Here is a 23,195-nt window from a genome sequence, read left to right as displayed (position 1 = left end):
AAGGAGATTGTTGAAACAAAAATGGACGAGGCACAAGAAAGACAGCAGATTGACTATAATCATTACGGCTCTGCCAAGCCTTTACAATTAGGCGATAGAGTATGGCTGCGGAAGTTCCCAAGGACGCATAAGTTGGACTCCATTTGGGAAACAGAACCCTACACTATTACCACAGTGCCATATTCAGACTCCGATGTCTATGAGGTCCAGAAGACTGGCTACGAACTGCAGGTGGTCCATCGAAATCGCATAAAACTGTGCCTCAGAGAAGATCTGCCTGAGCCTCCTGCTCCTCCTCCCACAGCTGCTAGACCCATGAAGGAGTATGTACCAGGAGAAGGAATCCACCCGTCAATGGATGTACCAATGTTCTCCTCTAACCAACCTGCAGTCTTCTGTGCTATACCATACCAAGGACCTCTCTCCCGTTGCAGCTGCTTTCATTCTGGATTCAGATGGACCCAGTAAGTCCAGGGCCAAGTACAATTCCTGAATCCAGTCTGCAAGAGTGTCCTTCTACTTTGGAAGCACAAAGGGCTCCTGAAGAAGAGTGTGTTCCTGAGACCCATGAGGTGGTGTTGCGTCGGTCCCAAAGGTCGACACAAGGAAAGTTACCTGGTTGATCAATGCCGTGGCTCCATGCATTACACTGCGGCCAGGGCGGGACATCATTGCAGCAAGTGATTTGCTGAATAGCAGCCTGATGCGCTGACCACAACCGGACCAGGAAGATGCCAGAGGAGGAGCAGAGTAAGATACAGAGACAGTTCTCTATCGTTTTAGTTTAAGGCAGCCCGGGCATTAAAGACATTTTTTTTTCCAATGGGACTTCTCCTTTAAGAATGTCTCTTTACTCTGCTCCATCTAGCTCTCCCTCATTCCCGGCCAGTCTGTTTTTTTTTCCTGTCACTGAAAAGCATCCCCTCAGCATGATGCTGCCACCACCATTCTTCACTGTAGGGATGGGTTTGGGGAGATAATGAGCAGAGTCAGGTTTTCTTCAGACATGGCGCATAGAATCGAGGCCAGTTCGATCTTGGTTTTACTAGTCCAGACAATCTTCTTTTTCACAGGTTTTTTTTTGCAAACTCCAGTCAGGCTTTTATGTGTCTTTTACTGAGGAGAGGCTACTTTCTGGTCAACCTAAAGCCCAAATTGGTGGAGTGCTGTTTGACTTTCTGGAAATTTCTCCCATTTGCACACTCAATCTTTGGATCTCAGCTAGAGAGAACATTGGGTTCTGGGTCAACTCTTTCGCCAAGGCCCTTCTTCCCTGAATAGTTTGGTGGAACAGAAAGCTTAGGAAGTGTCCTCGTTGTTCTAAATTTCTTCCATTGAAGAATTATGGAGGCTGCAGTGATCTTGGTAACTGAAGGTCTAAAAGCTTAGGACCAATACAAATTTTAGTTTATCCTATTTCTAGCCTTCAGTTATCAATTTGGAGTACTATCATTATGTATTGAGTGTAGAATGATGTAGAAAAACCATGAGTAGATTTATTTTGTATCATAAAATTCAAAATGGAATCAAGTTTTGTATAGTGGAATAAATAGCATATAGTGTAAACTAAACTGATAAAAAAGAGGGGTGGAATAAAAATAAACCACCCAAAACTACTGATTTGAGTCTTAAGTGGTAACTGCCAATATAAAAAATTCTGCTTAAACCAATGGCATCACATAATAGAGCATGATAAACAGATTCATATACTGTGTAATCTTGTTTTTAGAGATTCAGTATAACTTGTAACTTAAAGGGGTACTCCGGTGCTTAGACATCTTATCCCCTATCCAAAGGAGTCCCGCTGCTGGGGACCCCCGTGATCTTGCACCCCGTTTGTAATCAGTCCCCGGAGCGTGTTCGCTCCGGGTCTGATTATGGGCGATCACAGGACGGGCGGCGTGTGACGTCACGCCTGCGCCCCCGTGTGACGTCACACTCCGCCCCTCAATGCAAGCCTACAGAAGGGGGCGTGATAGCCGTCACGCCCCCTCCCATAGGCTTGCATTGAGGGGCGGAGTGTGACGTCACACGGGGGCGCAGGCGTGACGTCACACGCCGCCCGCCCTGTGATCGCCCATAATCAGACCCGGAGCGAACACGCTCCGGGGACTGATTACAAACGGGGTGCCGCGTGCAAGATCACGGGGGTCCCCAGCCGCGGGACTCCTGCGGTCAGGCATCTTATCCCCTATCCTTTGGATAGGGGATAAGATGTCTAAGCACCGGAGTACCCCTTTAAAGTGTACCTGTCACTTAAAAAAAAGTTTGAAGTGGTCAAGTGTTCAGGCCCTGAATGAAAGACAAGTCAAAAGTTTTTCTAACATAACCGTGTCCATTTAGTTAATAAAATCCCTACTTTCTATGCTTAGCAGTCCAGTTTAACACTTTCATTATGGACTCCATAATACCTCAAAGATTCAAAATTAAATGTCAAATTATTGGGGCTTCTTTTAATTTGTGATTTGTGAGTGAATAAGGCCTCTGTATTTTTTGTAGGCTGAAATACCTAAGCATCAAATATCATCAGTATAAATGTTGTCATCTCTGAAATTCAGACATGAATTAATAATAAAAAATTAAATATGGATATATATATATATAATATATATACATACATGCATGCATACATACAATGTGAAGAAAGTGTTTGAAAATGCATCACACTTACAGTCAGCAAAGCATGGGGAGAGTTCAGTGGACCCCCCTGAAGTCAAGGAGGGAGACATCTGTGTAGGTTCAGTGGATACTTGCTCCTGAACAATAAATATAGATATTATATGCTCAAAATCTTCACTTTACAATATTCTCTACAAAAAGATATTTTATCTGTGACCTTCGCTTTTGCTGTGAGTCTTACCGGTTGTAGAAAACCAATAGGCTGTGTGGCTTCAGGTTGAGTATTATCTACTTCACTGTCTGATAAACAGTCTGAATTGTCATAGCCGTAAAATGCCAATAAGTCATGAAATTCGGATTCCACTTCCTGAAAAACAAACAAGAATATGTCAAGTAAAGTTACATCCTATAATAACACTACCTTCTATTCGCTTCTTACCGGTGTGTCCCCAGTGGCCCACAATGGTTCCTGCTCCTCCTGCGCCAGGATCTCAGCTATTCTTAACCCTTTTTGGAAGGAGACCACTAAAGGATGGAGAAGGTAAAAAGATTACAGACTTAAATGAAATCCACGCTGTACTGCATGTTGCCCCCCACAACACACACCAGTCATATATAGCATATCCATCTTAGCCTTAAAGGAGTACTCCACTGGAATAAAAAATGGAATCAACTGGTGCCAGAAAGTTAAACAGATATGTAAATTACTTCTGTTAAAAAATGTTTAATCCTTCCAGTACTTATCAGCTGCTGTATGATCCATAGGAAGTTCTTTTCTTTTTGAATTTCCTTTCTGCCTGGCCACAGTGCTCTCTGCTGACACCTCTGTCCATTTTAGCAACTGTCCAGAGTAGAAGCAAATCCCCATAGAAAACCTATCCTACTCTGGACAGTTCCTAAAATGGACAGAGGTGTCAGCAGAGAGAACTGTGATCAGACAAAAAGGAAATTCAAAAAGGAAAGAACTTCCTGTGGATCATAACAGCAGCTGATAAGTACTGAAAGGATTAATATTTTTTAACAGAAGTAATTTACAAATCTGTTTAACTTTCTGGTACCAGTTGATAAAAAAAAAAAAAGTTTGCCAGGGGAGAACCCTTTAAGGGGAATCCGTCAGCTTAGTTATGCTGCCCTTGCTACAAGCAACATAACAGGGACAAACATGCCATTTCCAGTAGTACAATGCATTTGGAAAGTTTTCAGACCTTTTCACATTTTGTATTGTGCTAAAGTAAAAAAAAAAAAAAAAAAAAAATATAAAATGTAGTTCTCCAATGATGTTCCCCATCATTATGCACTCAATACATGATAATGAAAACATATAATAATAGAACTTTAAGCAAATTTAACCCCTTAAGGACGGACCCATATATTTTTTTTAACTTGACATGTGTCTCTTTAAATGGTAATAACTTTAGAACGCTTTTTCTGAGAAGAGTGATTCTGAGATTGTTTTTTTCGTGACATATTGTACTTTATATAAGTGGTGCATTTTTGTTGACACATGCAGCATTTTTTGTGAAAAACTGGAAAGTTCTGGCATTTTTTAACGGTGTACACTCTGCGGGAAAATTGATGTTATATTTATTCTGTGGGTCAATACGATTATGGTGATACCCATTTTATATAGCTTTCTATATTCTTTTTCCTTTTCTGAGCAAAATTCTTTTTCTGCCATTTATTTTCCAACAGCCATAATTTTTTTTATTTTAAGTCCGACACCATTGAGTGAGGGCTTATTTTTTGCGGGATAAGCTGTACTTTTTATTGGTATTATATTTGCGATACGTGCTTCATTCTGGTCACTCATTGTGGAGTGTGGCAGTGATGGTTGAACATCTGGAAATTTTGACCATTGGTTTCTTGGTCAGCTTTCTTACTAAAGGCCTTCTCTCCCAAATACTTGGTTTAGTAGCTCCAAGAAGGGTCCTGGTTGTTCCAAACTTCTTTCATTTAATTATGGAGATGTCTGTGCTGTTGGGAACTTTCAGTGATGCAGAATTTGAGGAGCGGGTAATTCAGATTATAAAACAAGCTTGCAAACTTGCCAATTTTGATCTCTAGATAAGTAACATGACTCCTGACTACATTTAGTCCTAATCCCAATGATTTTCAAAAGGCACAGGGCTATTTGCACCCGAGCTCCAATATTTCACTCTTCTTCACCACCACTTTGACCGTACATGCAGAAACCTTAATCCCCTGAAACAGGTCGGAATCCTAAGGTGTCTTATTGGGGGCTCCAGGGTCAAATCATTTAGAAGGGGGGGCAGTGGGCTCCTCTGCTTGGTTATACGACACAGTGGAAAACAATCTGAAAGATTAGCCATCACATTCAGTTGAGCCACAGGTAACAGTACATTCTCATTAGGAAAGAATGGAACGTCCCTTTCACCCCAAACTTTTCCAGCAGTGCCCCAGCCAACCCCAACGTGAATATCAAAAGCTTTCTCCGCATTGAGGGAAACCAAAATCAGCAATTCACCTGGGTGGAGACAATGCTGCACCCTATCCAAGATTGTAAGAACCTTGCCTAAATTAAAGATAGCAAAACCTCCCTTAATAAACCCTTCCAGTGATAGTCCCACCAAACCTGGTAGATGGTCACTCAGGCTTGTCACCATGAACTTTGCAATGATTTTGAGGACTTAATTAATAAGCGATATTGGTCAGTAGGAGCAAGAGTTTTCAACAAGAGTTTTATGTATGCCAAGTGAGAATTAGGGGGGTAAAAATTTAGTAGTCAGCATTTTGTTAAAGTGCTGCGTTTGTGGGAATACAATGCGATCTACTGGGGTCTTAAAAGAAATTCGCTGAAATACCCATCTGGGCCTGGTGCCTTTGAGTTGCTTATTGTTTTAATGGTCGCATCACTTTCTGCGAGTCCGACAAGGAAGATAAGACAGACTGCAAAATTAACGTGTTATGTCCAGTGGGGCCCTGTAAAGATCTTTATAATAATCACAAAGTAATGAAGCAATTAGCATTTGATCAGGCAGGAGGAATCGCTCAGAGTACTGATGTGTTGGGAAGGAGTTAACTGTCCCTTAGCCAGACGAGCCAAGAGGTGTCCAGCCTTGAAACCATACGTGAACAGACCCCTATAAAACAATGAGCAACACTACTGGCATTTCCTTTAAGACCATAGGTCAAAGGAAGTTTAAAGCATGTCTCCAGTTCTCGCAAGCGATGGGAGTAAGGAGTTGCAGGTACATAGCGTAGGCATTCTTAAGCGTCTGTTATTAAGAGCGTGTTTTCTCTTAATAACAGCTTTTTCGATCTCCCAATATAAGAAAGGATAAGAGTCCCTCTCCATGATTTTGAAGGTGAACTCCAGCCTCCACCTCTGTAAAGTAAAGCATCCCCGAAAGTGACATCTTTGAAAAGATGTGAAGGAACGTGCAAATGAAATCTTTACCTTGCACACACGTGGAGGTGTGGTCAGAGATGACAAAGTCATGTATGTTTGAGAACATAGTACCTGAGGTCAACTCACAACAGACTAAGAATTTATTCTTGACCAAGTAACATGATGTAAAAATTCTCTCAGGAAGCTCTAGTGTCATCAAACCAAGCACTGTCACATGTCCTTGTACAGTGCATCCAGCTAGCACTCATTTCGTGTCTCCTAGTGCAGTGAACACTTTGTTGAAGTTGCCCCAACACATTAAACACAACCTGATCCCCAAGAAATTTATCCGTCAAGTACCTAAAAAAGGAGGTGAAACAGAGTAGTGAAAGTGATCGGTACTCACTGAGTAGCATAGACTTCATACAACATCACAGTCCAAGCTGTCAGAGCAATGGAACACAGGTGTATGCACAAAACCAGTGGTGCTCTCTCTCTGTAGTGGGGATACAATTTCAGTATGCACTGAAGAGTAATGGAAGGCACTCACAGTTATGATGTTGTGCGGAACTTCTTTATTCGGGGTGCATAAAAGCTTCAACGGCGGGATGCCAGATTGGGTTAAACAAGTAGCACGGTAATAGCCATTTTGCGCTTGACAAACAGTGCTTCCCCAGACTACACCTACCCTGAAGCGGAAAGCCAGGTAAATAAATTTGCACCAATTACATCTTCCACAACGGTAGTTACCGGGGCTAATTGTTTTACCTAACTAATTTTCTTGATTTTTAGAAGTTTTTAATTTACTTGTCACAAGATAATCTTTAACGCTCTTACATTTTTTTAAAGTGGCTAAAGGAAAATTAGATGTTTAGTCTGAAAAGTCAGTGTCATTCTGCAGAAGAAACCAGTTATTTTTGATAGATTTTTTAATCTGTTCTGCCATTTGACTATACTGAAAAGCAAAGCAGAATTTGAAAGGGGTAGCTTCAGTTTCATTAGGACCATTATTTATCTTCCTTACGTTTTTATCTTTAGTTTTTTGTTGATTGTTACCACTTCTATTCCTGTTCCTGTTCCTAATTCTGTTCTAGTTTGATTATTCGCTCTGGTCATAGCTTCTTCTAAGACTGAATTAGGATAACCTCTTACACGTAGGCGCTTTTTCAAATCATTTGCTTGGGATAAAAAAAAATCCTCATTTCTACTGTTAATTCTTTTTAGTCGCAAAAATTGTCCATAAGGTATGGCTGTTTTAACGTGATTGGGATGATAACTTTGATAATACAGCAATGCATTGCAAGCCGTGGGCTTGCAGTATCCCTGGGTAACTATTTCATTATTGCTACTCCTTACCATGACATCTAGGCATTCTAACTCATACGGCCCGATTTTGTGGGTAAATTTCAAGTTCATTTTGTTACTGTTGTTCAGATACGTGATAAATTCGATAAAGGCTAGCTCTGTATTTGTCCAGACAATAAACACGTCGTCCACAAAGCGACGATAACAGGCTACACATTTCAGGTACGGATTTTCACTAGTGAAAATATACTTTTTCTCAAAGGTGGCCACGTAGAGGTTTGCTAGTGTAAAAGCCAAGGGTGTACCCATTGCCACACCTCCTGTTTGGGCATACCATGTCTCTCCGAACTTGAATGTGTTGCCCGTTAAAATAAATTCTGGAGCATCGCAAACAAAATCAATATAATTCTGGCTTCTATCTGAAAAAGACAATAGTTCTCTTACGGATTCTACAGCACCCATCTGTGGGATACTAGTATAAAGACATTCAATATCAATTGAGGCCAGGATACAATTTTCAGGCCATAGTAAGGAGAAACTCATAGGTATCTTTTACCAATGCAGGCATCTTCGCCAGGAGGGGGTGCCGAATCCAATCTACAAACTTGGATAGAGGTTCCGTTAGAGACCCCACTCCGGATACAATAGCTCTCCCGAGTGGGGTCTCCAACGTTTTTGTGTACCTTTAGCAGTTTGCCACTTTCGGGTATAAAGATATAAGTTTTTCAGCAGTTTTTTTTAAACAGAACATTAATTTCTACATAGTGTCTTAGGAGAGATCACAATTTTTCTGTTAATCTAGGAATAGGATTAGAGGTTAATTTACCTTAATATCTAGTATCTCCCAATTGTCTCATGGCCTCAGATATATAATAATTTTTCATCAATACTACATCTTATATCTTCAATCACCCTTTTAGAAAAAAGGTCAATGCTACTCCCTGGATTTATCGGGGGCAAAACCTTGATTTGACACCCCCAGTAAATTCAGGGACATATATAGTATCGTGCTCTATTAAATCATCATTATCGTTTTCTAACAATAAATCAACCATTGAATCCAGGCATTCAAGTTCAACCTATGATGCTGTATTTAGTACAGAGAAACCCAGAGGGCCGATACTGACTGGTATTTCTCCTTCGGCTCTCCTAGGATCCCTGAACTTATCTTAAAAAAAATAAAAAAATAAAAATTAGGGCAACTTTTCGCTAAGGTTTTATGTAAATCAATTTCAAATGTAACAGGATCAAATTTTTCTGTTAAACCAAAATTGAGTGCTTTGGAGAGGACGGAGATTGTCGAACAGTCAAGAGTATAATCGGACAAATTAATAATCGAGAGGTTCTCAGTTTTACTCTTCACCCCTCCACTTTCTAGGGCGACCTCTCCTCGTCCTCCTTTTCCTAAAGGGCCTGTAGCGCCAGTATTAGAAGGATCTTGACTGATTTTGTTCACATAATGTGGTCTTTTTCCGATTCACTGGAGTTGTCCCCATCAAGAGCATAGATATTATATAAGCTTTATTCACAACCCTCAGAGGAAATGACCCTCATAGGAAAAGGCACCTGTCATCATCCAATGAATAGGAAAGTATGACACTCTTGAAGTGAGAACTCTAGCCATACTATCAAGGGTGGATGTACCACAGACCTACCTCCACCCACATCATCTTCATGCATGCAAAATCTATGATTAAGGTTTATTAAGATTGCTTAGGCACCTAAGCGGCAGCTGAGAATTTGTCTGTACTGCATGGACTTATAATAAAGAAAGTTTTGACTGCATCTGCTGGATCCGTTGCATATTTTCTTTGATAGTACAAAATCCATCTCTGAAGGAATGCAATAATATTGCATAAACATTTGAGATGTTTCAGGAGCTTCGACTTCGAAGATATAAAGAGGTAATGGAAGCAAGATAGAGAAAGGAGAAAAGGGTCAAAAGAAGAGAAAAGAAAAGGGTGGGGAAAGAACGAGGGAGGTAGGGTAAATCTCACATGAGTATTGTAAATCAAGGATGCCATGTGATCAGTTATAAGATATAAGAGCAGGGCCCACCTAGAGTACTATAGACATCTATTGGGGAGGGAGAAAAATGGGAAGAAAGGGCACACCATGGTATCAGCGCAGCACAATAATGTACCGCTGTGTTTTAGACTTCACTTTTTTTCTAACAAGCAGTAACACCCCGAACTTCGCCATGCCAGCAATGCTACTAACAAGTAAACATATATATGAGCAACAAATGCAAAGCAATATTACTATATGAAACTTGGAATATCTGCAACCATAAGAACAGATAGAAACTGTCAGAAATACTGTACGATCACAAATTGTGAATCAGTACGCCTAAACTATTCCTTAACCATAGGTTTCCCATATCTGAAATAAACCTGAAATGTCTCCAAAATGTCTCCATAGTGTAGCCATTGGCCTCAAGTGACGAATATCAGAGTCCAGAGTAAAGTCCTAGTATAGCTCCTTAAATGCTGCGGGGGCTGCAAGACAAATGTGGGCTCTGATAATCAGAAACTTAACGAACCACAAAAGTTTATAACCTGGATCCCCCGGTGGGAGAGACCTTGAAGTGGATGCCTCTGCTTCAGGCAGTCGGGTTTCAACAGCCACTCTGCTTCTTCTAGGGCACCACGGCATACTGCAACTGTAATCTCACTTTCTGTTGATACAAATGAGTGTACACTCTGCTGAAAGCTTTTCTCTGCACTTCAGCAGAGTAGTCCTCAAACAGCAGGAGTGGGTGGCCCCACAGGCGTACTTGTTGTGAGTGGCACTGAAAGGCTCTTAACAAACTTGTCAATGTAGTTTAGTAGTTTTATTATGACTTCCCTTAGTCGCAGATAAGGGTCTCCCTGTGTTGCTCTTTTAGAAATTGAGCCCCCAGGCTTTGGGCCAACACAATGGGCATCTTCCACCTAGCAGTAGGGGTTTAGAGTCAGTGCCTTGGGAAGTTCTTTTTCGCATATATCGAAGAGATTCATGGAGCATATGGATTCTGGCATCCCCACTATTCTCAGATTGTTTTGTAACGTCCAGTTCTCTACTCCATCTATTATACTTGATGGTCGACCATTCTCCATGACTGAGGTCAGCAATAGCAAGGGCCTTAATGGGGTGTTCCACCACCTAGTCAATGGACTCCTCTGATTTCTGTGACACATCATCCCTGCAGGAGCTGCCCAGCAGAGCCTATGATTGGAAGAAGCAGTCTCCCGCCCAGTCAGTCATTGGCTGAGCGGGCAGTTCGTGTAGGCACAATGTGTCATGGGAACCGTGAAGAAGCAGTAATGAGCGGAGTCCGTAAGCCAATGGAATAACACCTGTGGGGATTGGGGTAGGCAAGTACCACTTTTTTGTGTTTACATCTGCCATGAAGGGATGCACTCGCTTGACCTCAATAATTCCTACTGTCTAAATGTCCAACCACTCATGTGCCAAAGAAACATTTCCCATATTATAATGCCACCTCTACCAGCCAGAAATGTTAAGACTTTGTGTTTATACCAAGTTCTGACTCCCATTAACATGGTGCCAGAGAAATCTGTATTTGCGTGAATTGGTAATGTTTTTCCCTGCTTCCCTTAGACAGTAATGACCCTCAGACTGGTCACCTGCTGTTAAAGCCAATCTGTATTAAAGCAGCAATCTGTTTTTTTTTTTTCTTTTTGCCTATATCATGCACACTCACCATTACTAGTTCTACAGCACCATATATTTTATCCCAGCGCTGCTGCACCAATTCAGTGTCTAAGGCTATATTCACACAATGGAATGTCAGCATGGAGAATCTCCATGAGGACATTCCACAAACTGCGGGGCACCACTATAATATGCCAGCACTAGGACCGCACCATCTCATAGACCTCCACATTCTCCGATAATAGCCTATGCTATACAGGCTGTACATTTAGGAACATTAGCTGGAACACCAACATTGTGGTTGGTTGTGCGTCATCTTTTGTCAATGAGTTGTTTATGTCCACAGGACCCCCATTTCACTGGATGTTTTCCCTTAATCATTCCCTGTATACTCTCAACACAACTGCAAGTTGCCATCATACACGGCTGTTTTTTGTTTTTTTTTTGCAACTGCCACAGCAGTTTTTGAGCCAAAGCCAGTAGTGGGGGCGGCAGGTAGATTTCCTTCTTTTATATTTGTCATTCATTTTTAATTTACTTCTGGTTTTGGCTAGAACAATCTTAATCCTTCCAGCACTTATCAGATGCTATATACTACAAAGTAATCTGTGTAGGCCTCGTTCACATTGCCATTCGCATCCAATCCAATTCTGGCACCAGTAAATGTAAAACATTTTTTGCTCCAGAGTACCCCTTTAAATAGCCTAAGCCCCACAATTTTGGCAGTTTATTAAATCCTGGCCCCAGCTAGTGTAGCACCAATGACATGCCGTGTTTTCCTATGCTATTGTGGATTCCCCCCCAAAAAAGTGGCCCTTCGGTGTAGGCTTCCCAATTTGTATAGGCCACATACCTCTTCCGTATTTATAGTCCATTATCAATATTTATAGGTAAATATCTCAAGCAATTTGTGCAATTGGTTGCCATGGGTACCCAGAAAAATCATTAAAAATTGAATTATTGGGTTATATTCAGGAGTATAAAGAGTATTCTGCTTCAAGAATTGATATTATCACTAGAGGGTGAAGAGTAATAATATTACACGGTATAGTCACTAAATTCTGGAGAGTAATAATATTCCAGTGTATAGTCACTAGAGAGTAATAACATTACAGGTTATAGTCATTAGATTCTGGAGTGTAATAAAATTACAGGTTATACATTAGATTCTGGAGAGTAATAATATTACAGGATATAGTCATTAGATTCTGGAGAGTAATAATATTACAGGATATAATCATTATATTCTGGAGAGTAATAACATTACAGGTTATAGTCATTAGAGTCTGGAGTGTAATAATATTACAGGATATAGTCATTAGATTCTGGAGAGTAATAACATTACAGGTTATACATTAGATTCTGGAGAGTAATAACATTACAGGTTATAGTCATTAGAGTCTGGAGTGTAATAATATTACAGGATATAGTCATTAGATTCTGGAGAGTAATAATATTACAGGTTATACATTAGATTCTGGAAAATAATAATATTACAGGTTATAGTCATTAGATTCTGGAGAGTAATAACATAACAGGATATAGTCATTAGATTCTGTAGTGTAATAACATTACAGGTTACAGTAATTAGATTCTGGAGTGTAATAACAATACAGGTTTTAGTCTCTAGATTCTGGAGTGTAATAACATTACAGGTTATAGTCATTAGATTCTGGAGAGTAATAACATTACAGGATATAGTCATTAGATTCTGGAGAGTAATAACATTACAGGTTATACATTAGATTCTGGAGAGTAATAATATTACAGGTTATAGTCATTAGATTCTGGAGAGTAATAACATTACAGGTTATAGTCATTAGATTCTGGAGAGTAATAATATTACAGGTTATAGTCATTAGATTCTGGAGTGTAATAATATTACAGGATATAGTCATTAGATTCCGGAGAGTAATAACATTACAGGTTATACATTAGATTCTGGAGAGTAATAATATTACAGGTTATAGTCATTAGATTCTGGAGTGTAATAATATTACAGGATATAGTCATTAGATTCTGGAGTGTAATAATATTACAGGTCATAGTCATTAGATTCTGGAGAGTAATAACATTACAGGTTATACATTAGATTCTGGAGAGTAATAACATTACAGGATATAGTCATTAGATTCTGGAGTGTAATAATATTACAGGATATAGTCATTAGATTCTGGAGAGTAATAACATTACAGGATATAGTCATTAGATTCTGTAAAGTAATATTACAGGATATAGTCATTAGATTATGTAGTGTGCTAACATTACAGGATATAGTCATTAGATTCTGGAGTGTAATAAGATTACAGGATATAGTCATTAGATTCTGGAGAATAATAATATTACAGGATATAGTCATTAGATTCTGGAGAGTAATAATATTACAGGATATAGTCATTAGGTTCTGAAGAGTAATAATATTACAGGATATAGTCATTAGGTTCTGGAGAGTAATAATATTACAGGATATAGTCATTAGATTCTGGAGAGTAATAATATTACAGGTTATAGTCATTAGATTCTGGAGTGTAATAATATTACAGCATATAGTCATTAGGTTCTGGAGAGTAATAATATTACAGGTTATACATTAGATTCTGGAGAGTAATAATATTACAGGATATAGTCATTAGAGTCTGGAGAGTAATAACATTACAGTATATAGTCATTAGATTCTGGAGAGTAATAATATTACAGGATATAGTCATTAGGTTCTGAAGAGTAATAATATTACAGGATATAGTCATTAGGTTCTGGAGAGTAATAATATTACAGGATATAGTCATTAGATTCTGGAGAGTAATAATATTACAGGATATAGTCATTAGATTCTGGAGAGTAATAATATTACAGGTTATAGTCATTAGATTCTGGAGTGTAATAATATTACAGCATATAGTCATTAGGTTCTGGAGAGTAATAATATTACAGGATATAGTCATTAGATTCTGGAGTGTAATAACATTACAGGATATAGTCATTAGGTTCTGGAGAGTAATAATATTACAGGTTATACATTAGATCCTGGAGTGTAATAACATTACAGGATATAGTCATTAGGTTCTGAAGAGTAATAATATTACAGGATATAGTCATTAGGTTCTGAAGAGTAATAATATTACAGGTTATAGTCATTAGAGTCTGGAGAGCAATAACATTACAGGTTATACATTAGATTCTGGAGAGTAATAACATTACAGGATATAGTCATTAGATTCTGGAGTGTAATAATATTACAGGATATAGTCATTAGATTCTGGAGAGTAATAACATTACAGGTTATTGTCATTAGATTCTGGAGAGTAATAATATTACAGGATATAGTCATTAGATTCTGGAGAGTAATAACATTACAGGATATAGTCATTAGATTCTGTAAAGTAATATTACAGGATATAGTCATTAGATTATGTAGTGTGCTAACATTACAGGATATAGTCATTAGATTCTGGAGTGTAATAAGATTACAGGATGTAGTCATTAGATTCTGGAGTGTAATAAGATTACAGGATATAGTCATTAGATTCTGGAGAGTAATAATATTACAGGATATAGTCATTAGATTCTGGAGTGTAATAATATTACAGGATATAGTCATTAGATTCTGGAGAGTAATAGCATTACAGGTTATTGTCATTAGATTCTGGAGAGTAATAATATTACAGGATATAGTCATTAGATTCTGGAGAGTAATAACATTACAGGATATAGTCATTAGATTCTGTAAAGTAATATTACAGGATATAGTCATTAGATTATGTAGTGTGCTAACATTACAGGATATAGTCATTAGATTCTGGAGTGTAATAAGATTACAGGATATAGTCATTAGATTCTGGAGAATAATAATATTACAGGATATAGTCATTAGATTCTGGAGAGTAATAATATTACAGGATATAGTCATTAGATTCTGGAGTGTAATAATATTACAGGATATAGCCATTAGGTTCTGAAGAGTAATAATATTACAGGATATAGTCATTAGGTTCTGGAGAGTAATAATATTACAGGATATAGTCATTAGATTCTGGAGAGTAATAATATTACAGGATATAGTCATTAGAGTCTGGAGAGTAATAACATTACAGGATATAGTCATTAGATTCTGGAGTGTAATAATATTACAGGTTATAGTCATTAGATTCTGGAGTGTAAAAAAATTACAGCATATAGTCATTAGGTTCTGGAGAGTAATAATATTACAGGTTATACATTAGATTCTGGAGAGTAATAATATTACAGGATATAGTCATTAGAGTCTGGAGAGTAATAACATTACAGTATATAGTCATTAGATTCTGGAGAGTAATAATATTACAGGATATAGTCATTAGGTTCTGAAGAGTAATAATATTACAGGATATAGTCATTAGGTTCTGGAGAGTAATAATATTACAGGATATAGTCATTAGATTCTGGAGAGTAATAATATTACAGGATATAGTCATTAGATTCTGGAGAGTAATAATATTACAGGATATAGTCATTAGATTCTGGAGTGTAATAATATTACAGGTTATACATTAGATTCTGGAGAGTAATAACATTACAGGATATAGTCATTAGATTCTGTAAAGTAATATTACAGGATATAGTCATTAGATTATGTAGTGTGCTAACATTACAGGATATAGTCATTAGATTCTGGAGTGTAATAAGATTACAGGATATAGTCATTAGATTCTGGAGAATAATAATATTACAGGATATAGTCATTCGATTCTGGAGAGTAATAATATTACAGGATATAGTTATTAGATTCTGGAGTGTAATAATATTACAGGATATAGCCATTAGGTTCTGAAGAGTAATAATATTACAGGATATAGTCATTAGGTTCTGGAGAGTAATAATATTACAGGATATAGTCAGATTCTGGAGAGTAATAATATTACAGGATATAGTCATTAGAGTCTGGAGAGTAATAACATTACAGGATATAGTCATTAGATTCTGGAGTGTAATAATATTACAGGTTATAGTCATTAGATACTGGAGTGTAATAATATTACAGCATATAGTCATTAGGTTCTGGAGAGTAATAATATTACAGGTTATACATTAGATTCTGGAGAGTAATAATATTACAGGATATAGTCATTAGAGTCTGGAGAGTAATAACATTACAGTATATAGTCATTAGATTCTGGAGAGTAATAATATTACAGGATATAGTCATTAGGTTCTGAAGAGTAATAATATTACAGGATATAGTCATTAGGTTCTGGAGAGTAATAATATTACAGGATATAGTCATTAGATTCTGGAGAGTAATAATATTACAGGATATAGTCATTAGATTCTGGAGAGTAATAATATTACAGGATATAGTCATTAGATTCTGGAGTGTAATAATATTACAGGTTATAGTCATTAGATTCTGGAGTGTAATAATATTACAGCATATAGTCATTAGGTTCTGGAGAGTAATAATATTACAGGATATAGTCATTAGATTCTGGAGTGTAATAACATTACAGGATATAGTCATTAGGTTCTGGAGAGTAATAATATTACAGGTTATACATTAGATCCTGGAGTGTAATAACATTACAGGATATAGTCATTAGGTTCTGAAGAGTAATAATATTACAGGATATAGTCATTAGGTTCTGAAGAGTAATAATATTACAGGTTATAGTCATTAGAGTCTGGAGAGCAATAACATTACAGGTTATACATTAGATTCTGGAGAGTAATAACATTACAGGATATAGTCATTAGATTCTGGAGTGTAATAATATTACAGGATATAGTCATTAGATTCTGGAGAGTAATAACATTACAGGTTATTGTCATTAGATTCTGGAGAGTAATAATATTACAGGATATAGTCATTAGATTCTGGAGAGTAATAACATTACAGGATATAGTCATTAGATTCTGTAAAGTAATATTACAGGATATAGTCATTAGATTATGTAGTGTGCTAACATTACAGGATATAGTCATTAGATTCTGGAGTGTAATAAGATTACAGGATATAGTCATTAGATTCTGGAGAATAATAATATTACAGGATATAGTCATTAGATTCTGGAGAGTAATAATATTACAGGATATAGTCATTAGATTCTGGAGTGTAATAATATTACAGGATATAGTCATTAGATTCTGGAGAGTAATAATATTACAGGATATAGTCATTAGATTCTGGAGAGTAATAATATTACAGGATATAGTCATTAGAGTCTGGAGAGTAATAACATTACAGTATATAGTCATTAGATTCTGGAGAGTAATAATATTACAGGATATAGTCATTAGGTTCTGAAGAGTAATAATATTACAGGATATAGTCATTAGGTTCTGGAGAGTAATAATATTACAGGATATAGTCATTAGATTCTGGAGAGTAATAATATTACAGGATATAGTCATTAGATTCTGGAGTGTAATAATATTACAGCATATAGTCATTAGGTTCTGGAGATTAATAATATTACAGGTTATACATTAGATCCTGGAGTGTAATAACATTACAGGATATAGTCATTAGGTTCTGGAGAGTAATAATATTACAGGATATAGTCATTAGATTCTGGAGAGTAATAATATTACAGGATATAGTCATTAGATTCTGGAGTGTAATAACATTACAGGATATAGTCATTAGGTTCTGGAGATTAATAATATTACAGGTTATACATTAGATCCTGGAGTGTAATAACATTACAGGATATAGTCATTAGGTTCTGAAGAGTAATAATATTACAGGATATAGTCATTAGGTTCTGAAGAGTAATAATATTACAGGATATAGTCATTAGGTTCTGGAGAGTAATAATATTACAGGATATAGTCATTAGATTCTGGAGAGTAATAATATTACAGGATATAGTCATTAGATTCTGGAGTGTAATAATATTACAGCATATAGTCATTAGGTTCTGGAGATTAATAATATTACAGGTTATACATTAGATCCTGGAGTGTAATAATATTACAGGATATAGTCATTAGGTTCTGGAGAGTAATAATATTACAGGATATAGTCATTAGATTCTGGAGAGTAATAATATTACAGGATATAGTCATTAGATTCTGGAGTGTAATAACATTACAGGATATAGTCATTAGGTTCTGGAGATTAATAATATTACAGGTTATACATTAGATCCTGGAGTGTAATAACATTACAGGATATAGTCATTAGGTTCTGAAGAGTAATAATATTACAGGATATAGTCATTAGGTTCTGAAGAGTAATAATATTACAGGTTATAGTCATTAGAGTCTGGAGAGCAATAACATTACAGGTTATACATTAGATTCTGGAGAGTAATAACATTACAGGATATAGTCATTAGATTCTGGAGTGTAATAATATTACAGGATATAGTCATTAGATTCTGGAGAGTAATAACATTACAGGTTATTGTCATTAGATTCTGGAGAGTAATAATATTACAGGATATAGTCATTAGATTCTGGAGAGTAATAACATTACAGGATATAGTCATTAGATTCTGTAAAGTAATATTACAGGATATAGTCATTAGATTATGTAGTGTGCTAACATTACAGGATATAGTCATTAGATTCTGGAGTGTAATAAGATTACAGGATATAGTCATTAGATTCTGGAGAATAATAATATTACAGGATATAGTCATTAGATTCTGGAGAGTAATAATATTACAGGATATAGTCATTAGATTCTGGAGAGTAATAATATTACAGGATATAGTCATTAGGTTCTGAAGAGTAATAATATTACAGGATATAGTCATTAGATTCTGGAGTGTAATAATATTACAGGATATAGTCATTAGGTTCTGGAGAGTAATAATATTACAGGATATAGTCATTAGATTCTGGAGAGTAATAATATTACAGGATATAGTCATTAGATTCTGGAGTGTAATAATATTACAGGTTATAGTCATTAGATTCTGGAGTGTAATAATATTACAGCATATAGTGATTAGGTTCTGCAGAGTAATAATATTACAGGTTATACATTAGATTCTGGAGAGTAATAATATTACAGGATATAGTCATTAGAGTCTGGAGAGTAATAACATTACAGTATATAGTCATTAGATTCTGGAGAGTAATAATATTACAGGATATAGTCATTAGGTTCTGAAGAGTAATAATATTACAGGATATAGTCGTCATTAGGTTCTGGAGAGTAATAATATTACAGGATATAGTCATTAGATTCTGGAGTGTAATAATATTACAGGATATAGTCATTAGGTTCTGAAGAGTAATAATATTACAGGATATAGTCATTAGATTCTGGAGAGTAATAATATTACAGGATATAGTCATTAGATTCTGGAGTGTAATAATATTACAGGATATAGTCATTAGGTTCTGAAGAGTAATAATATTACAGGATATAGTCATTAGGTTCTGGAGAGTAATAATATTACAGGATATAGTCATTAGATTCTGGAGAGTAATAACATTACAGGATATAGTCATTAGAGTCTGGAGAGTAATAATATTACAGGATATAGTCATTAGATTCTGGAGTGTAATAATATTACAGGGTATAGTAAATAGATTCTGGAGAGTAATAACATTACAGGATTTAGTCATTAGATTCTGGAGAGTAATAATATTACAGGATATAGTCATTAGATTCTGGAGAGTAATAATATTACAGGATATAGTCATTAGATTCTGGAGTGTAATAATATTACAGGATATAGTCATTAGGTTCTGAAGAGTAATAATATTACAGGATATAGTCATTAGATTCTGGAGAGTAATAATATTACAGGATATAGTCATTAGATTCTGGAGTGTAATAATATTACAGGATATAGTCATTAGGTTCTGAAGAGTAATAATATTACAGGATATAGTCATTAGGTTCTGGAGAGTAATAATATTACAGGATATAGTCATTAGATTCTGGAGAGTAATAACATTACAGGATATAGTCATTAGAGTCTGGAGAGTAATAACATTACAGGATATAGTCATTAGATTCTGGAGTGTAATAATATTACAGGATATAGTCATTAGATTCTGGAGTGTAATAATATTACAGGTTATAGTCATTAGATTCTGGAGTGTAATAATATTACAGCATATAGTCATTAGGTTCTGGAGAGTAATAATATTACAGGATATAGTCATTAGATTCTGGAGAGTAATAATATTACAGGATATAGTCATTAGATTCTGGAGTGTAATAATATTACAGGTTATACATTAGATCCTGGAGTGTAATAACATTACAGGATATAGTCATTAGGTTCTGAAGAGTAATAATATTACAGGTTATAGTCATTAGAGTCTGGAGAGCAATAACATTTGTTTTTGCCTTCATTTGAATACACAATATAGAGCAGGAGTTCTTAACCAGGAGTACGCCAAGGGTTATGCAGGGGTATGGTAATTCGCTGACAAATACTGGCCATGCATTGGCCAGCATTTGTCAGTGCAAAGCGCGGATTGGATGCCACTTGGGAGAGGGGATAAGTTATATTGTGCTAAAGATGTTCTTAAATCCCCTTGTACCATTATTGCCCCCTCCCTCTGATTCCCTTTTGCCATTTTCTGATAATGGCACAAGGGGATCAGAGGCAGGGGAGAATAATGGCACCTGGGGATTAAGTATCACATTAGAAAGGTAAGCAAACACCATTATGAAATTAAGGACTTTTATTGCTTATTTTGTCCGTAGATACCTCTCACACGTAAGTTCCACACAAGGGGTACCTGCGGACATACTTTCACCCTTTGTGGGTACAGTCGTGATAAAGGTTGGGAAACGCTGCTATATTATACTAGGCTGAACTGAATGGATGGATTTTTACAGCCTTACAAGCTATGGTATAAGGGTAAGTTCACACCATCCTTCACCTCCGTGAGGTAAGTTCACACCATCCTTCAGTATGGGATATGAGCGGAGAGACAAATCCTGCAGGTACACTTTTTTTTTTCTCTGCTCAACTCCTCCAAAACAACAAATGGAAAACCAGAGAAACCCCTTTTCAAATCAATGGGATCCTTGGGGAACCGTTGTGCAAAAGACTCGGTTATGTGGCCCCAAACGGACCCAGCGATGGAGTTGAACTGTGGTGTGAACTTAGCCTTATGTGTTCACCCTCTGGCATGTCCGCTCCTATCTTATTATATGTATCTGTGTTGCCTGTATGTATCTCATTGTAGCATGCTTTAGTACTGCTCTATGAAGGACTCCATTTTCTGGGGTATATACACTGGCATGAGATAAGCGGCATCCTACACAGTGGCATGTATTCCACTATATTCTTCCTCACATGCCATCTCTTTCCACAAGAAAGTTGGGAAAGTCTTCTAGTTTCAAACCAGTGGACAATGAATGATCCATGCCCCTCAGGGTGCTCTGTGACACATAGGTCATTCATAACGGGATGGACTATGCTGGGCATGCAGGGGTGCCATGAAGGTATGCCCACACTATGCTCCGCTCTACCCTCACTCCTCTATCAGGGGGCGTGCACTGCCTCACCACCCGGTGTGCCATCCTTCCATTCACTGTATGTCACAGACACGTGAAGCTTTACAGCTGGCATGCCGATACTTCCCACATTCACAGCTTCCACGTCATCCTGACACTCACATTACCCTCCATGCAACTACACTAGATTCACATAGGCAAAACTTCCGCCAAGCCCCGGCATTAAATGACTGTCTCCCCTCCCCCTCCGCCCCGGGCGGAGCCAGCCCCGGTCGTGCCACACCCTGGTCCCGGTTACCTCCAGCCGCCGAGCACCGGAGCAGGAGGAGCAGCGTGGCCCGGATGTGAGCGACCAACGCGATTGGCAACTGGGCGGAAGGAGGGGCGTGACCCAGGTAGAGCGTCACGTGACGCGCATAGGCTGAGACCCCTCAGTAGTAATTAGTAGGTACGGAGGCCACTGGAGAACGTTAGCGGCGATAGGTTGGCGGCCATATAACGGCAAGTGTCCGCTTATAGCCGAGACCTTGTACTCAGCGAAGTGCTTATTGGAAAAGGAAGGTGGCTGTGAGGATGGAAGCAGCTTCTCTCAGTAATGAAAGTCTAGGGCGCTTTATATGCTTGGTAAACTAGAGGTGATAGCAGCCAATCAGGTCACAGCTTTTAGCATCTCACCTGTCATGGGACATAATAGCTGGGATCTGATTGGTTGGTTTACTAAGTACCTCAACACTTGGTTTTACAGGGATTATATCAAATTAAAGGGATATATCAGTAATAGTGACCACATATACAATGATAGTATATGTGGTCACTATATAGTCTATAACAGTGATCTTCTCAGTGCTGCCTATCAGTAATAGCGCCCACATATACTATAACAGTGATCTTCTCAGTGCTGCCTATCAGTAATAGCACCCACATATACTATAACAGTGATCTCAGTGCTGCCTGTCAGTAATAGCACCCACATATACTATAACAGTGATCTCAGTGCTGCCTGTCAGTATTAGCACCCATATATACTATAACAGTGATCTCAGTGCTGCCTGTCAGTAATAGCACCCATATATACTATAAAAGTGATCTCAGTGCTTCCTGTCAGTAATAGCACCCATATATACTATAACAGTGATCTTCTCAGTGCTGCCTGTCAGTAATAGCGCCCACATATACTATAACAGTGATCTCAGTGCTGCCTGTTAGTAATAGCGCCCACATATACTATAACAGTGATCTTCTCAGTGCTGCCTGTCAGTAATAGCACCCACATATACTATAACAGTGATCTTCTTAGTGCTGCCTGTCAATAATAGCACCCACATATACTATAACAGTGATCTTCTCAGTGCTGCCTGTCAGTAATAGCACCCACATATACTATAACAGTGATCTTCACAGTGCTGCCTGTCAGTAATAGCACCCACATATACTATAACAGTGATCTTCACAGTGCTGCCTGTCACTAATAGTCAAACACCACTTAATATAGACACCATTCGAGTTAGATTAAAACATAACTTTTACTGATATTAATAGAAGGTAATAAAAAAGGGGGGTACACACATAAATAGGGGGCATAAGGAAAAAAGGGGTACAGGTGAAACCCTAATCTTAAAGTCCCTAATAAATTCTAACTATACGTGTGGAAATAGAAAGAAAAAAACAATAAATGGGGGGGTAATACAATGTAATCTTAAAATTGTGGTAGGTCTCTTTTGCCTACGCGTTTCGCCCTCCTTAGTAGTGGGGCTCATCAGGCATAAGAGAACCACAAATAACACATGATATAAATGGGTGTACCTAATAGAACAACTGCCCCAAAGGGTATGTGGGCAAGACCCATAGGGAATT

General features: G+C 37.5%; 1 protein-coding gene across 2 annotated transcripts in view; it reads right to left on the bottom strand.

The window, feature by feature from the left end:
* MIER2 (MIER family member 2) overlaps nucleotides 1-21,530 on the bottom strand; it is a 116,128-nt gene extending 94,598 nt beyond the window's left edge. The window contains exons 1-4 of one of the 2 annotated variants that reach the window (XM_056518048.1): nucleotides 21,509-21,530; nucleotides 3,059-3,144; nucleotides 2,861-2,986; nucleotides 2,672-2,756 (exon numbers count right to left, since the gene is read on the bottom strand). In XM_056518048.1, coding sequence (XP_056374023.1) covers nucleotides 2,672-2,756; nucleotides 2,861-2,986; nucleotides 3,059-3,144; nucleotides 21,509-21,515 — 304 coding nt within the window. In that variant the 5' untranslated portion in view covers nucleotides 21,516-21,530. Of the gene's footprint in view, nucleotides 1-2,671; nucleotides 2,757-2,860; nucleotides 2,987-3,058; nucleotides 3,145-21,392; nucleotides 21,468-21,508 lie in introns of those variants that run through there. The other variant, XM_056518047.1, reaches the window with a different exon arrangement.
* Between the last annotated feature and the right edge of the window lie 1,665 nt (nucleotides 21,531-23,195).

Source organism: Hyla sarda, chromosome 1 (genome assembly GCF_029499605.1).
Source record: "Hyla sarda isolate aHylSar1 chromosome 1, aHylSar1.hap1, whole genome shotgun sequence".
NCBI classification, from domain to species: Eukaryota; Metazoa; Chordata; class Amphibia; order Anura; family Hylidae; genus Hyla; species Hyla sarda.
Note: the sequence above shows the minus strand (reverse complement) of the source record. Positions and strands in the feature narration are given on the sequence as shown.